The 14,057-nt window shown below is 44.0% G+C and overlaps 1 protein-coding gene across 12 annotated transcripts in view; it reads left to right on the plus strand.

The window, feature by feature from the left end:
• Positions 1 to 14,057, plus strand: part of nrxn2a (neurexin 2a) — a 207,242-nt gene that overhangs the window by 89,706 nt on the left and 103,479 nt on the right. For 10 of the 12 annotated variants that reach the window (XM_042092085.1, XM_042092094.1, XM_042092095.1 and 7 more), the window contains 6 exons: positions 1,141 to 1,524; positions 2,230 to 2,433; positions 4,118 to 4,144; positions 7,984 to 8,103; positions 8,484 to 8,865; positions 10,513 to 10,703. In XM_042092085.1, coding sequence (XP_041948019.1) covers positions 1,141 to 1,524; positions 2,230 to 2,433; positions 4,118 to 4,144; positions 7,984 to 8,103; positions 8,484 to 8,865; positions 10,513 to 10,703 — 1,308 coding nt within the window. The remainder of the gene's footprint in view (positions 1 to 1,140; positions 1,525 to 2,229; positions 2,434 to 4,117; positions 4,145 to 7,983; positions 8,104 to 8,483; positions 8,866 to 10,512; positions 10,704 to 14,057) is intronic. The other 2 variants (XM_042092088.1, XM_042092098.1) reach the window with 1 other exon arrangement.

Below are 14,057 nucleotides of genomic sequence, written 5' to 3' on the forward strand. Positions count from 1 at the left end.
CTGCTCATGCACTCTACTGCTCATGCACTACTGCTCATGCACTGCTGCTCATGCCACTGCTGCTCATGCACTGCTGCTCATGCCACTGCTGCTCATGCAGTGCTGCTCATGCACTGCTGCTCATGCCACTGCTGCTCATGCCACTGCTGCTCATGCCACTGCTGCTCATTCCCTGCTGCTCATGCACTGCTGCTCATGCACTGCTGCTCATGCCACTGCTGCTCATGCACTGTTGCACTGATGCTCATGCCACTGCTGCTCATGCACTACTGCACTGCTGCTCATGCACTGCTGCTCATGCACTGCTGCTCATGCACTACTGCACTGCTGCTCATGCACTGCTGCTCATGCACTACTGCACTACTGCTCATGCACTGCTGCTCATGCACTACTGCACTGCTGCTCATGCACTGCCGCTCATGCACTGCCGCTCATGCACTGCCGCTCATGCACTACTGCACTACTGCTCATGCACTGCTGCTCATGCACTACTGCTCATGCCACTGCTGCACTGCTGCTCATGTTTGTGTTTCTCTCGTTTTTGTCTCTTTTTCTCTCTTTTCAAAATTTTTCTCATTTTTTTCCTTTTTTTTCTTTTCATCTCTAATAAAATTTTCCCCCCAAATACCAAGCAGTTGCTGTAATGAGAAGCCTGTGCTTCCTTCATACACTAGCATCAGATTATAGCTCTTCCTGCTCTTGCAGTGAATTTATTTTTGCTTTTTAAGCCAGTGTTGGAAGCCAATACATATTTATATTCATCTTAATGCACATCCAGATTTCACACTGCTGTTTTGCTCCTCTGCACTGAATTATGCTCCTATTTGCATATCTTTTTGATATATTTTTCGTATATGACAGTGCATTCCATTTCTTTAAATTGCCTGAGTGTGAAATATATTTCCCATTCAACACACAACACCACTCAGAGACATAAGAATGAGCCATTGCATGTCCATAATAATGTTCTCCCTCTGTCTGTCTAACATTTAACATCAATCTAATGTTTCTCTCGTTTGCTTTTTTCTCTCTCTCTCTCTCTCCCTCCTCCCCCTCTCCCTCCCTCCCTCCCTCCCTCCCTCTCTTTCTTTATCTCCCTCTGTCTTGCCCTCTCTCCCCCTCTCGTTATCTCTCTCTCAGGCTCTATCTCTGTAAACAGCCACAGCGCTCCGTTCTCGGCCAACGAGGGCAGTGAGGTGCTGGACCTGGACGGCAGCGTGTACCTGGGGGGCCTGCCGGGGGAGTGGGGGGGCCTGCCGCTGCCGCCGGACGTCTGGAGCGCGCCGTTGCGCCTGGGCTTCGTGGGCTGCGTGCGCGACCTCTTCGTGGACGGCCACAGCCGCGACCTGCGGCGGCTGGCTGAGCTGCAGAGCGCCCCGGGGGTCAGCAGCTTCTGCACGCGCGAGACACACCGCCGCTGCGCCGGAGAGCCCTGCGCACACGGTGGACGCTGCACCGAGGGGTGGAACCGCCACATCTGTGACTGCACAGGCACCGGCTACCTGGGGGCCAACTGTGAGACGGGTATGGAGAGAGACAGACTGTCTAAGACTTCACTATCAGCTCTGAGTTGTGCCATAAGGGTTTGCAAGCAGGTCCTACTTTACATAATTATAGTATGCTATGCACAATGCAATTAGTGGGTGGCTGGTATGCAGTGTGTGTGTGTGTCTGTGTGTGTGTGTGTCTTGAGTGTGTGTGGCTCTGAGAAGCATAATCTATCTGTGTATCTTTTCTGCCCTCTGGTGGATAAAAGCTGAACTGCATTAGATTATACACTGAATAGAGAGATAACATGCTGCTGCTGCTGCATGATAATATGCTGCTACTAGCGACTAGCCCCTAGTGTTGTTGCATGTTAAAGCACCTTTCCTCCCTCTCTAGTCTTCTGTAATGTACTGTACATCTGGTCTTCTGGAGGCTATGTGCCTTACATGGTAGCAGCTGTTTGTTAGCCCATGTGTTGTGTTGTGCTGTTGCATCTGACTGCCTCGGGTGGAGGCCATTTGTGTGTGTGTGTGTGTGTGTGTGTGTGTGTGTGTGTGTTTCTTAATAATATGTGTGTGTGTGTGTGTGTGTGTGTGTGTGTGTGTGTGTGTTTCTTAATATGTGTGTGTGTGTGTGTGTGTGTGTGTGTGTGTGTGTGTGTGTTTGTGTGAACTTTTGTGCTGTGGTGTTGCTATGGTTGTGTGTGTGTGTGTGTGTGTGTGTGTGTGTGTGTGTTTACAGAGGCGGTGGTGCTGAGCTATGACGGCAGCATGTTCCTGAAGGTGGCCATGGCGACGGCGATGCACACGGAGGCGGAGGACGTGGCGCTGCGCTTCATGTCCCAGAGGGCCTTCGGCCTGCTGCTGGCCACCACCTCCCGCGAGTCCGCCGACACACTCCGCCTGGAGCTGGAGAGAGGACGCCTCAAGCTCACCGTCAACCTCGGTAACCGCCTGACCTCTGACCCCTTCAGTACGGGGTCAAAGGTTGAAAAAGTGTAAATGGTCTAGGTGGAGGGGATAGGGGGCTACCTTTGCCCACTGAGTTCATCCTGTTCTGGAGGAGGAAAAAAACCTCCACGTCTCCAGGGCCCTCATTATCTGTCTTCTTTCTCTTCTCTTTCTCTCATTATCTATCTATCTATCTATCTATCTATCTATCTATCTATCTACAGTATCTATCTATCTACAGTATCTATCTATCTATCTGTATCTATCTATTTATCTATCTATCTTTATCTATCTATCTATATTTGGTCTGCCTATTCTCTCTCTATCTATCTATCTATCTATCTATCTATCTATCTATCTATCTATCTCTGCTCTGCCTATTCTGTCTCTCCCATCTTTTCAGCCCTTCAATGGCTTATTGTCTGCAACCATGGGAGCAGACAGCCAGTGAGACCGGTTCAGCAGTGTAGCTTTAGTTCACAATTGTCAGATTCCCTCCTGTGTCTTCCTTCTGCAAGGCTTCTTTTTTTTCTGTTCTGCAAGGCTTCTGAGACTTCTCTGACTTCTGTTAGAGCTATCGACATCAGTATTGTATTGAGAAAACCTCACTGAGCTGTAAAGTGGAACATATTTTTCATGATTTAGTGACAAACCTTTACATTTATTTATAATAAGACTTGTATTTACATTCAGTACTGATTTTTACCTTCAGTAACTGACTAATATGTTGCCAACTTTTTTTTTTTTTTTTTTTTGTATAAATGAGACGGCCCTTCAGCTTTTTGTTAATATTCACAGATTCACAGATTGGCCATGTCCACATCCCCATCTGCAGCAGGACTGGTCCCTGGCTGTCTGTGTCCACACTTCTGTTGCGGTTGACAGCCAGAGAACGCCCAACAGCCAGCGCTAAGGTTCACACGCACATGGAGAAAAGTGTACTGTAGCTTTTCTAACACTGAGAGCTGGAGACTCCTGCAGGGGAGACATGACAGTGCGTAGCTGTCCTCTCTGTGAAAAGACAGGATGGAGCACATGAAGGCAAACTTGGCTGTGCCATGTAGTGGCTGTGCTTGTCTGATTGTGAAGGTTTTAGCCTGGCTGCTTGTGTGCAGACTGCCCCTCTCTGAAATGTTGTTTCAGCATCTCTTGTCTAAACTCAGGGGAGAACCATACAACCACACTTCAGTACCTATGTTAATACTGCACCGTATGTACTGTAGAGTAAAGACATTCAAGACTTTATTATATTATATTTGTATTATATCTTTATGGTTTGTATAATTTCCACTACATTAGAGATTATACTGACGTAACATTACTGTGTACAAATACATAATGGTGTTTTCTTTACTACTATCAGGACTGAAGGATATTGCTTCTATTTGTATAAAAATATGAAGTACTGTATGTATTGTAGATGCAGTAATATGCACTAGATGTTCTGCCCATGCAGTGGTGGAGGACTGGTGTGTGTGGTTGGGCTCCTGAGGGGTGGGCAGAGAGAGAGGGGCTGCTCTGACTCTGAGCTTGTCCCCAGATGGTGGGCTTCGTGCGTAGGTTGATTGCAGAATGTACCTTGAAGGATGTGAAATGTTTTAACTCTCTCCTCCTTTTCTCCCCCTCCTCTTCCTCTCCCTTGCTCTAACCTCGCCATGTCACTCTCTCTGTTTCACCAGATTGTATCGGGATAGACTGTAACCTTAGTAAGTGATTCTTTTATTTACATGTCAAAAACAAATCTCTAATCTACATAAAAATATAAATCTCTCTGTCACTTTCGTTTTATATTCCTCCCATGGTTGGTAAATGATTCTGGAAATCCAATTCAGCTCATATTATTCACAGTAAGGCTAAGACTTCTATTCTATTCATGAGATGACTTCTCCCACAATCCATCATGAGGCCTTCAGCTGTTTATACACACACAGATTCATAGAGCACTTCAGTCATCATTCTCTCACCACCAGTCATTATACAGGCCAATAGAACACGCACCATTTCATGACTAGGCAGTTATTACTGCCATTATTGATCACCACGGCCCAGTCCCCAAGGCACTGTGCCCTTAAGACCAGTGCCAGTGGTGTCAAGGTAAGTTATGTTTCATCTGATTGTCGGTGTTGTGCTGTGCAATGTTGTGTGACTGCATTAGGTGTGCAGGCGTTTGAGCTCAAATAGGTGTGCAGAAGTTGGGAGGGGTAACCTCTGTGGCATTTCCCTCCGTGGCCACCGAGAGGCGCTGTAGGTCCTCGCTCTGGTGCTGGTGATCGGTGGACTTGTAATGTGCATCACGCACAGAGCCGTCAGACAGAGACTCTTTAGTGGGATGCACCACACTGAATTGCATTGTTCTATTTGCCAGTTAATTTTGATCATTAACAACATCGTGTTGAACCTCATTATAGAATGACTGTGACGTGTCAGTTTTGAGAAGGATACACGTGAAAAGGTTTTCAGGGAATTCACATCTCAGTTGAAATTGAGATGGTGAATGGTATATACTCTGAAGATCATATAAGAGATTTTCAAAGATGCATAATAATAGCTGGACATTTTTGTTGAAAGATAAACACATACTGTAGTGTGTATTTAAATACATAGTGCCCACTCAGTAAACAACGCTGTTCTCTTTGTGGCTGTCATGTCAGACCTTACCATAGTGCTTTATAAGCCTGTCAAACATATTCAGACGGATGGGAGTTTTAATTGCAGGAAAATGTTAATTGACCCTTAAATAGACATAAATTGACGACAGTTTAACTAAATGATTCTCAATTAGGGCCCTCTGCCATCTGGTTCATGTCCTTTTCCTGCCGGTTTTGTGCCATGAATTTTAAACAGCCGTATTTCTGATCATCCATTATGAGCATTGAGTCAGACTACCAACGACACCACAAAATACTCTCAGTTAAATAAGATGCCACTGGTTTGCTGATTGAGATCTTCTAACTGTCTTGATGTTAATAACAATTACTGTTAGGTTTTTATGTGTGTGTTAGGTCACTCATTTACAAGGCTCATAGTCAAAATCCCATGAATCTGTCAGAAAGCTTCACCAGAGACCTGTTTGTGGGCAATCAGTTAATCTCTGCTATACATTTTTCTCCTGCTAATTACTAATTGTGCAGAAGAACAGGAGTGTACTGGATCAGTAAGTGGGGCAATCAGCAAATAGTCAGATGCTCAGGTCATAGGCAAAGGGTCATATCTGAAGACCGTAACATGACATCATTATAGTGATAAGTTTTGTGAATGTATGCATCTATGTAATTGTGCTTTTGACTCCAGTCTGTGTAGCTTTCATTTGCCAGATCATGATGTCAACTTACCACTGTAAAGTTAGGGAACACATTTCTTCCTGTCCAGTTTGATTTGATGTACTGGTAGTTCATTTATTGTAAATGCAGCCAGCATTAATATGATGGATGCCTTCACAACTGATTAATTATGCTGTCGCCAAACCTGTTAAAGTCCCATATGTTTGTAAGATGTTAATTTAGTGGAAGATGTTGGCTTGAAAATACACAGTGTTTTTGAAAACTCCTTCCAAAAAATATCTCAAAGCCCTTTTAAAGTATCAGAGTACCAGCTGTTTTCCCACAGATGTGTGTGTGTGTGTGTGTGTGTGTATGTGTGTGTGTGTGTCTGTGTCTGTGTGTGTGTGTGTGTGTGTGTCTGTTTGTGTCTGTATGTATGTGTGTGCATCTGTGTGACTCTTTGAGTGTATCCCCTTGTCTGTAGGCTTGTGTTTGTGCATACAGATTGGATCTAGATGGATAAGGAAGACCACATAATGCACAAAGAGCTTAAAGCAACACCAAAGAACTTTTCCTCTGTCGCACGCAGTATTTGTTTATTCAGCACCGGCTTTGCAAATAACAATGTCCACAGACAAGGTAGAATATGTTGCATGATTTTATGAAAGTACGATGTATTGCGACATCAATAGTCAAATTTGTAGTTTATTATGTGTCATTCCATCGAACTACAGATCCACTACCCGATCTGGCAAACTTACATAGCGTGGTTATAGCCGATAGAGGGCCGCGAAGCGAATGCAGAAGTGCCGTTCACCCTGTTACGAGTTGATGAACCACTGAAACGATTTTGGAAACATTATTTTAAGGTACAAAAAACTCTTTGGTGTTGCTTTAATCCACAAATGACCAAAGGACAGTGTTTGTTAGGGCAGATATCTTTCCAAATGATGTGTGTGTGTGTGTGTGTGTGTATTGAGTGTGTGTGTGTGTGTGTGTGTGTGTGTATTGAGTGCGTGTGTGTGTGTGTGTCTGTGTGTGTGTGTGTGTGTGTGTGTGTTTCTGCGTGTGTGTGTGTGTGTGTGTGTGTGTATTGAGTGTGTGTGTGTGTGTGTGTGTGATCCTATCTCAAAGGCCACTTCCGTGCACCCCTTGTGTGGTCCCTCATGAGCGTGATCGTACACGCTCTCCCTCCATCTCTCTCCGTCCCTCCATCTCTCTCTCTCAGTCAGACGTCACAGGCCCCCAGGAGGCCCCCACTGGCCCAGGCAGGGCCAATTAGATTTCCGAGTGGTGTCAGAACTGCTCTCAGCCTGTTGCTTCAGCTCAGATGGGACTGATTTCATCACGGCGCTGTGGCTCTTGTGACCTATTTATACAGCAGCCATCAAGAACGGCACAGCGAGTGGAGAATTGACTGAGTCCCCTGCACACACACACACACACACACACACACACACACACACACACACACACACACACTCCCAAAAGAGTTAGAGTACTGAGGGAGGGGCAAGTGATCAGTGCATCACATGTGCACTGCAGAATCACAGTGTGATCACGGACATTTTAATGGATTTAGATTCTGGTCCACTGTGCCTGTGCCAGGCCACACAAGAATATATACCTACCCTGTTGGGAGAATATGTTTTAATGTTCTATGCAGTATGCTGTTTAATGAAATAGTCAGTAGTCAGTCAGGTTCCCTGAAATCAATATGGCATGTGTGTTTGTGTTTGTGTCTGTCTCTACATCTGTGTGTGTGTGGAGAATTGTGTGGAAACAATGATTCTCTGATCCTGTCCTGTGTGTGTGCGTGTGTGTGTGTGTATGTGCGTGTATATGTATGTATGAGTGTGTGTGTGTATGTGTATGTAAGTGTGTGTGTGTGTGTGTGTGTGTGTGTGTGTGTGTGTGTGAGTGTGTATGTGTGTATGAGCGTGTGTGTGTGTGTCTGTGTGTGTCTGTGTGTGCGTGCGTACATACAGTAGGTGCATGTGTGTGTGTGTGTGTTTGTGTGTGTCTGTGTGTGTGTGTGTGTCTGTGTGTGCGTGCGTGCATACAGTAGGTGCATGTGTGTGTGTGTGTGTCTGTGTGTGCGTGCGTGCATACAGTAGGTGCATGTGTGTGTGTGTGTGTGTACCGCTATGTGGGGAGTGTGCTCTGTCTGCTGTGCCTGAGCCTGGTGTGTGATAGCACAGGCCCCATGGGAGTAAATGTGTGCTACTGATAAAGCGTCTGCCCTCTGGCTGCTCCGCGTGTGATGGTGCCTCTCCGCCTGGCAGGTAAAGGGCCTGAGACACTGCTGGCCGGCCGCAAGCTGAATGATAATGAGTGGCACTCCGTGAAAGTGGTGCGGCGGGGGAAGAGCCTCCAACTCTCTGTGGACAATGAGACCGTGGATGGTAAGCAAGCAGGAATATGAAAGACCTCATGGTCAAAAAGCTCAGAACAGTGTACATTTATGGAGCATAAAATAAATATATTGTCTATTTAATATGTATATAGTTGCTTTATTTGATTGTATGATGTATTTAATGTCAATGAAGTGCACAGGTATTGGTGCTTGTTTTAAAATACTTTAAATGATGAAATAATATACATCATACTGAAATCTATTACATCAAATCTATTACATTACATTTCTATTAAAAGCATAGATAGCTGTGCCATGTAAGTATAGTATTTTATGTGTTTACTTTTTAGTGTGTACTTGTGCTTGGTAAATAAAAAATGAGGTTGTTGTGCTCTTGACACCATGAGGTTGTTGTGCTCTTGACACCAGGCCAGATGACGGGCGCCCACACGCGGCTGGAGTTCCACAACATCGAGACGGGCATCATGACGGAGCGGCGCTTCATCTCCGTGCTGCCCTCCAACTTCATCGGCCACCTGCAGGGCCTCTCCTTCAACGGCGTGCCCTACCTGGATCAGTGCAAGAACGGCGACATCTCCTACTGCGAGCTCAACGCGCACTTCGGCATGCAGCACATCGTGGCCAACCCCATGACCTTCCGGAGCCGCAGCAGCTATGTGGCGCTGTCCACTTTGCAGGCCTACGCCTCCATGCACCTCTTCTTCCAGTTCAAGACCAGCAGCCCCGACGGCCTGCTGCTCTTCAACTCGGGCGACGGCAGCGACTTTATCGTGGTTGAGCTCGTCAAAGGGTGAGCTGCTGTGCTACATTATGTCATATGTCAACCTGTGCTACATTATGGTTTTTTTTTTTTTTTAAAGCACAGTCCATAAATTCTAACCAGTACAATTTATCAGATTTTGCCTCCTTCTGTCTGTTTTATATGTGAGTTCAGAAAAACTCACTCACCCACAGTTCAGGGAAGAACACCAGAGAAACAGTGGCATCGACCGAGCCTTATGCAGTTTCAACCAATTGACTGTTGATGTTACTTTGGTCACAGAGAAGGCAGGGGTTTTATTTTAGTGGGTGTTAACACTAAAAGCCAACAAAAAGACAACCAAAAGCCAACAAATCATGGAATGTATCAATCTCCATGTAGACCTTATTCGATGAGGAAGAAAGCATTGTAATGCATAGCGCCACTGGAGTTTTTGTTTTTTATTTCGAGGAGTTTTGCACCAAGATTCACTACCTACTCACTCCGGAACAGGTGTGAAGGAAGTTACATTCCTTGCAGACACTTCCTTGATATAATGCTGCAAAGCTGCAGTGTGCCAGACCTGAGATCTGATCACAACGCATAGCAGAAGAACTAATTGGGTCTAAATAAAAAGGTGCAAAGAAAATGGTGATTTGTTAACCAGGTATTAATATCTGCAGTCTGCAGGTTATGGAGCTTGGAGTCTTGTTTGAAGTCTTGTTTATATAATTGGCTCTTCCTTGAATAAATATTGCCAAAATTGTGATCTTACAGAGTGATTACTGGACAATGGACATAAATGGGATGGTTGGCCATTTGCAAAAACAATCTATGAAACCTAAGCGAAGTTACAGATGAGTATAATTTGTGACTCGAGGCATTGAAGGGACTCATAAATTCTTTGTCTCCAAAAGTCCTTTATATTCTCTCGCAATCAATTCTCACCCATGTATTTTGCAGCCAAGTGTTTTGGCTCTTTCTAGCTGTGCACTGAAGGTACACTGTTCTGAACCTGACATGATGAGTCATTAGGTTGTCTAATGTATCTGCGCACTTAGCCGCACCAGTACTTGCAATTGTGAGACATTAGTGCACAAAATCTGCGTCTTGTATCCTATAGCATCCTGCTGAAGACCTACATTATTTGGAATTTTGAGTACAATGAGCAGTGCAATTGAAGAGTTTAGTTCCAAAACACTATATAATGTATAAGTAAGTATATAAGTATAAGTATATATACAGTACTCTTTTCATCCCGTGAGGGAAATTTGGTCTCTGCATTTATCCGTGAATTAGTGAAACACACTCAGCACACAGTGAGGTGTAGCACACACTAATCCCGGCGCAGTGAGCTGCCTGCTACAACAGCGGCACTCGGGGAGCAGTGAGGGGTTAGCCTTGCTCAAGGGCACTTCAGCCGTTCCTACTGGTCGGGGTTCGAACCGGCAACCCTCCGGTTACAAGTCCGAAGTGCTAACCAGTAGGCCACGGCTGCCCCTGGTACCCCTTTTTTGTAAACCCCTTTTTTAAAAAGTCCTGCTATTTAACTGTTAGTGTTTTCAATAACTTCTCTTCAGTGAAGTGCATAATGCACACTAGCAGCAAATTTTCATCAGAAAAGAATGTGTCATCAAAATGCATAGCAAGCCTTGACTGCACCTTGGTTCAATTGACACAGGAATTGGCATTTTGCAGGTTCATCCACTATGTCTTTGACTTGGGCAACGGTCCATCACTGATGAAGGGGTACTCGGAGAAGCCTCTGAATGACAACCAGTGGCACAGCGTTGTGATCTCCCGGGACGACAGCAATGTCCACACGCTCAAGATTGACACGCGCACTGTCACTCAACATTCCAATGGTGCCCGCAATCTTGATCTCAAAGGTACAACCCCCCCCCCTCCACACACACACACACACACACACACACACACACACACACCCCGCTGCTCATCAAAACATTTCCTGTTTTTTTGGTAGGATATAGCATACAGTCCAGTTACCCCAAGTCAGTAATTCATAAGAAAAGCAAGAGGACCAAAATTTTCCAGCAAACTGGGGGAAAGTATGCTGTTATGAGCTGTTACCAGCATTGCATCTCTACCTTTATCAGTGGCTGTACCTTCAAGCAGTTTTAACAGCAATCCATCTGTATTCAAATGTCTAGTTGTTAGGGTCAGTGTCCGTGCATACAGTATGCATCTAGGCATCAGCCACTCACTGCACAGAGTGGAGAAGAACTCGCTGGCCAACCTGAATAAGCTATTTGGATGAGTTCTTAAAATACTTACAGGGAGAAATGATTAGAAAATATACATATATATATACTGATTGGAAACATACAGAAAATTAGTCAGAAAATAAACACTAATCAAAAAAATTAAAAACCTGTACTGAGCAAGAATGACTACAATGATAATCTAAAGAATACAGCATCTAAAAATATATGAAGTGTCATGCATTTCTTTGCTCAGGATTAAATTGTTAAGATGCCAAAAGAATTAATAGCAATGTGGGGAAAAGAAACTCTGTGTTGCCCTCCAAGGATTTTCAAGGTTCTCAGAATGTAAGTGTACAGTATGTCTTTTCACGTGGACTCAGACAATGCCTATGTTTACAGCACACTGCAATTTTCTAAAAGGGAATAAAAGTTATTGAACCTTGAACATCATGCTAGTACATCTAGACATCTGAATTCTTATATACTTTTGAAAGGTATCAAGCCGTTTATTTCCACTGACTTACCTTTGAATATGAAGATTTGTCAAAAAGCTGCTTTGTTGAGAGGAGCTGAGAGTGGTAAGTATCATTTCCCAAGAACAGATACATGTGCTAAGCAAAACAACTTTTAAGTGGATGGTTGAAATAATAACAGGTTGGTGATTACAGATGCAGCGTGTGCTCAGTTTTTCTGACCTTCAAGAACTGCATAGTCTTTAGCGAACACTGACTGGATCACATGATCCTTAACTGTGTTAGAATAAATGTTACAGAAACTAGCATCCAGCATTTCTTGAGGGGCCATTTATTGAAGGCAAAGCTATTTACTACTATATGGAGTCAGGCCCAGGTTTGGGGATTTTTTTGCCTGCCTTTTATTTGTGTGTGTGTGTGTGTGTGTGTGTGTGTGTGTGTGTGTGTGTGTGTGTGTGTGTGTGTGTGTGTGTGTGTGCGTTTATGTGTTTCAGTGGATGTACACTGAAAACTGAGAATGTCTGCCAGCCAGAGATAAATATTATCCTGACCCTGTCCAGCGCTGATGAAAGAGCCAGGGGTCATTTCTGGCTTACAGAAACCAAACTGGTCCTCCGTCTTCATAAATAGCCATTGGTTACACTTTAAGTATATTTTTGAACATGTGTGTGTTGTTTTGAGTGGGCTGATTCAACTTCACCACATTTATGCCATACAACCTTCAGAGTTGGAAAAAGTCACTTATGAATGTGAACATTTGGAAAACGGGTTGAGCGAATAATTATGCAATCAGATACAATTTGCTGTATGATTTTTAAATTGATATTTTATATATTTGGTATATTGTTATTCTCCCGTTGTCTTCTTCCAGCACTAACTAGTCCTGTGAGTGTACGCACTTGAAACTCATGGGATAAAGGTTTGCAGTCTAGTCTTGTGCTGGCTTTTCATGTGAATTATGCACAGATTTCTTGCTCTAATGAAGCACAAACCATTTAGTCTCTGGACTGCAAAGCAACCAGAGAGACCCCCAAAGCCCAAACCTCATCTGCATTTGCAATGGAATAAAGCAAATTCAAATAATTCCAAAAACGCGGTAAAACCGTGTTTTTTTTTATCTGCAGCAGAGTGTGCTTGCTCCAAAGCCCTTTGCAGATCAAAAGAACCGCCTTACAGTACGTGCCAGTCGTAATTGTTCAGGCAATTATGGCTGAGAGAATGGAGAGGATGGCTGGGATCCTGCAGGGTATGCAGTTGATTCTTGTGAAGTGCAAAAAAAAAAACACAGAGGGTTTTTTTTTGGGGGAGGGGGGGTTTGGATAGCTGTAATGCGTTGGAGGATGGTTGTGATGTGGTTGGGCTGCGTTGGAGGATGGTTGTGATGTGGTCGGGCTGCGTTGGAGGATGGTTGTGATGTGGTTGGGCTATACTTGTTGGTCTATTATGACAAGATGACCTTTAGCGTAGCCTGTGATTTCCAATATCACACATGCACCTTGTCGGATACGTGACAAATTATGAGATAATGATAAAAGGCTGATTGAGAAAGAAAAATACTGTTATTGATATAAACAATGGTACTGTATTTGTGCTATTCACCTGTTTATTAAAATATGTAAAGGTCCATAGAGTAAAGGAATGGCTCAAATGTTTTCTTAAATACAACCAGAGAAGGTATTGCATTTGTCAGGTCTCCTCAGACGTGTTTGGGCTGAGATGTCAGTTTTCTCATTCAAAAGCAATTTTTGCACCTGAAAGGCATTGATTTGGATCCCTCCCCTCATGAATGGACACTGCCATCTGCCACTGCAGCCAGTCAGTAAGTGGACTGAATTGACGATTCAAATGTAAAAATAACTCACAACAATGTCAGTAATGACCATGTGATCATAGGCAGAATAGAGCAATCTTAAAGGTCCAGTTTGTATGATTTAGGGGTCATCTGTGAGCAGAAATGGAATATAGTGTACATAATTATTCATAACTGTTCATTAGTGTATAATTACTCGGAACTATGAATTATGTTTTCATTATCTTAGAATAAGCCCTCATATCTACATAGGGAGTGTGTCCTCTTCTCCGGAGTCACTTTATTGTGCCACTATGAAAAAGCCAAAACACTGGCTTCATAAAGGTCTTTTGCATTTGTATGGCACTTGGCCGCCAATGTGCTTGGATTGGGAGGGTATTCGGTTGGTTTTGCAAGTCAGCAACCTCACCATTAAATCCCAATGCATCCCTCATGCTGTACCTTTAAGGTGGTGTCAGAGCGGTGGAGAAAGCAGAGTGGCGACGCTCTTGTAAGAGACTGTGGAAAAAGATGGCAGCGCATTCTCTTTCTATGGCTCTGGCTGGTGGCAAAGCTTACTTGTCTCCAGATTATTTACGTCTATTATTTTCCGTAAAAAAGACCTGCGACTGCATGATTTCAAAACGTTCCACGGGTCCTGTATCTCAGTATTATGGAAGGCTAAAGGATGCTATTCCTATACAGAACATGCTGTACTCATCAGAGATTTTATAGTATCCATTTAATATGTAATAA

This window comes from Alosa sapidissima, chromosome 5 (genome assembly GCF_018492685.1).
Source record: "Alosa sapidissima isolate fAloSap1 chromosome 5, fAloSap1.pri, whole genome shotgun sequence".
NCBI classification, from domain to species: domain Eukaryota; kingdom Metazoa; phylum Chordata; class Actinopteri; order Clupeiformes; family Clupeidae; genus Alosa; species Alosa sapidissima.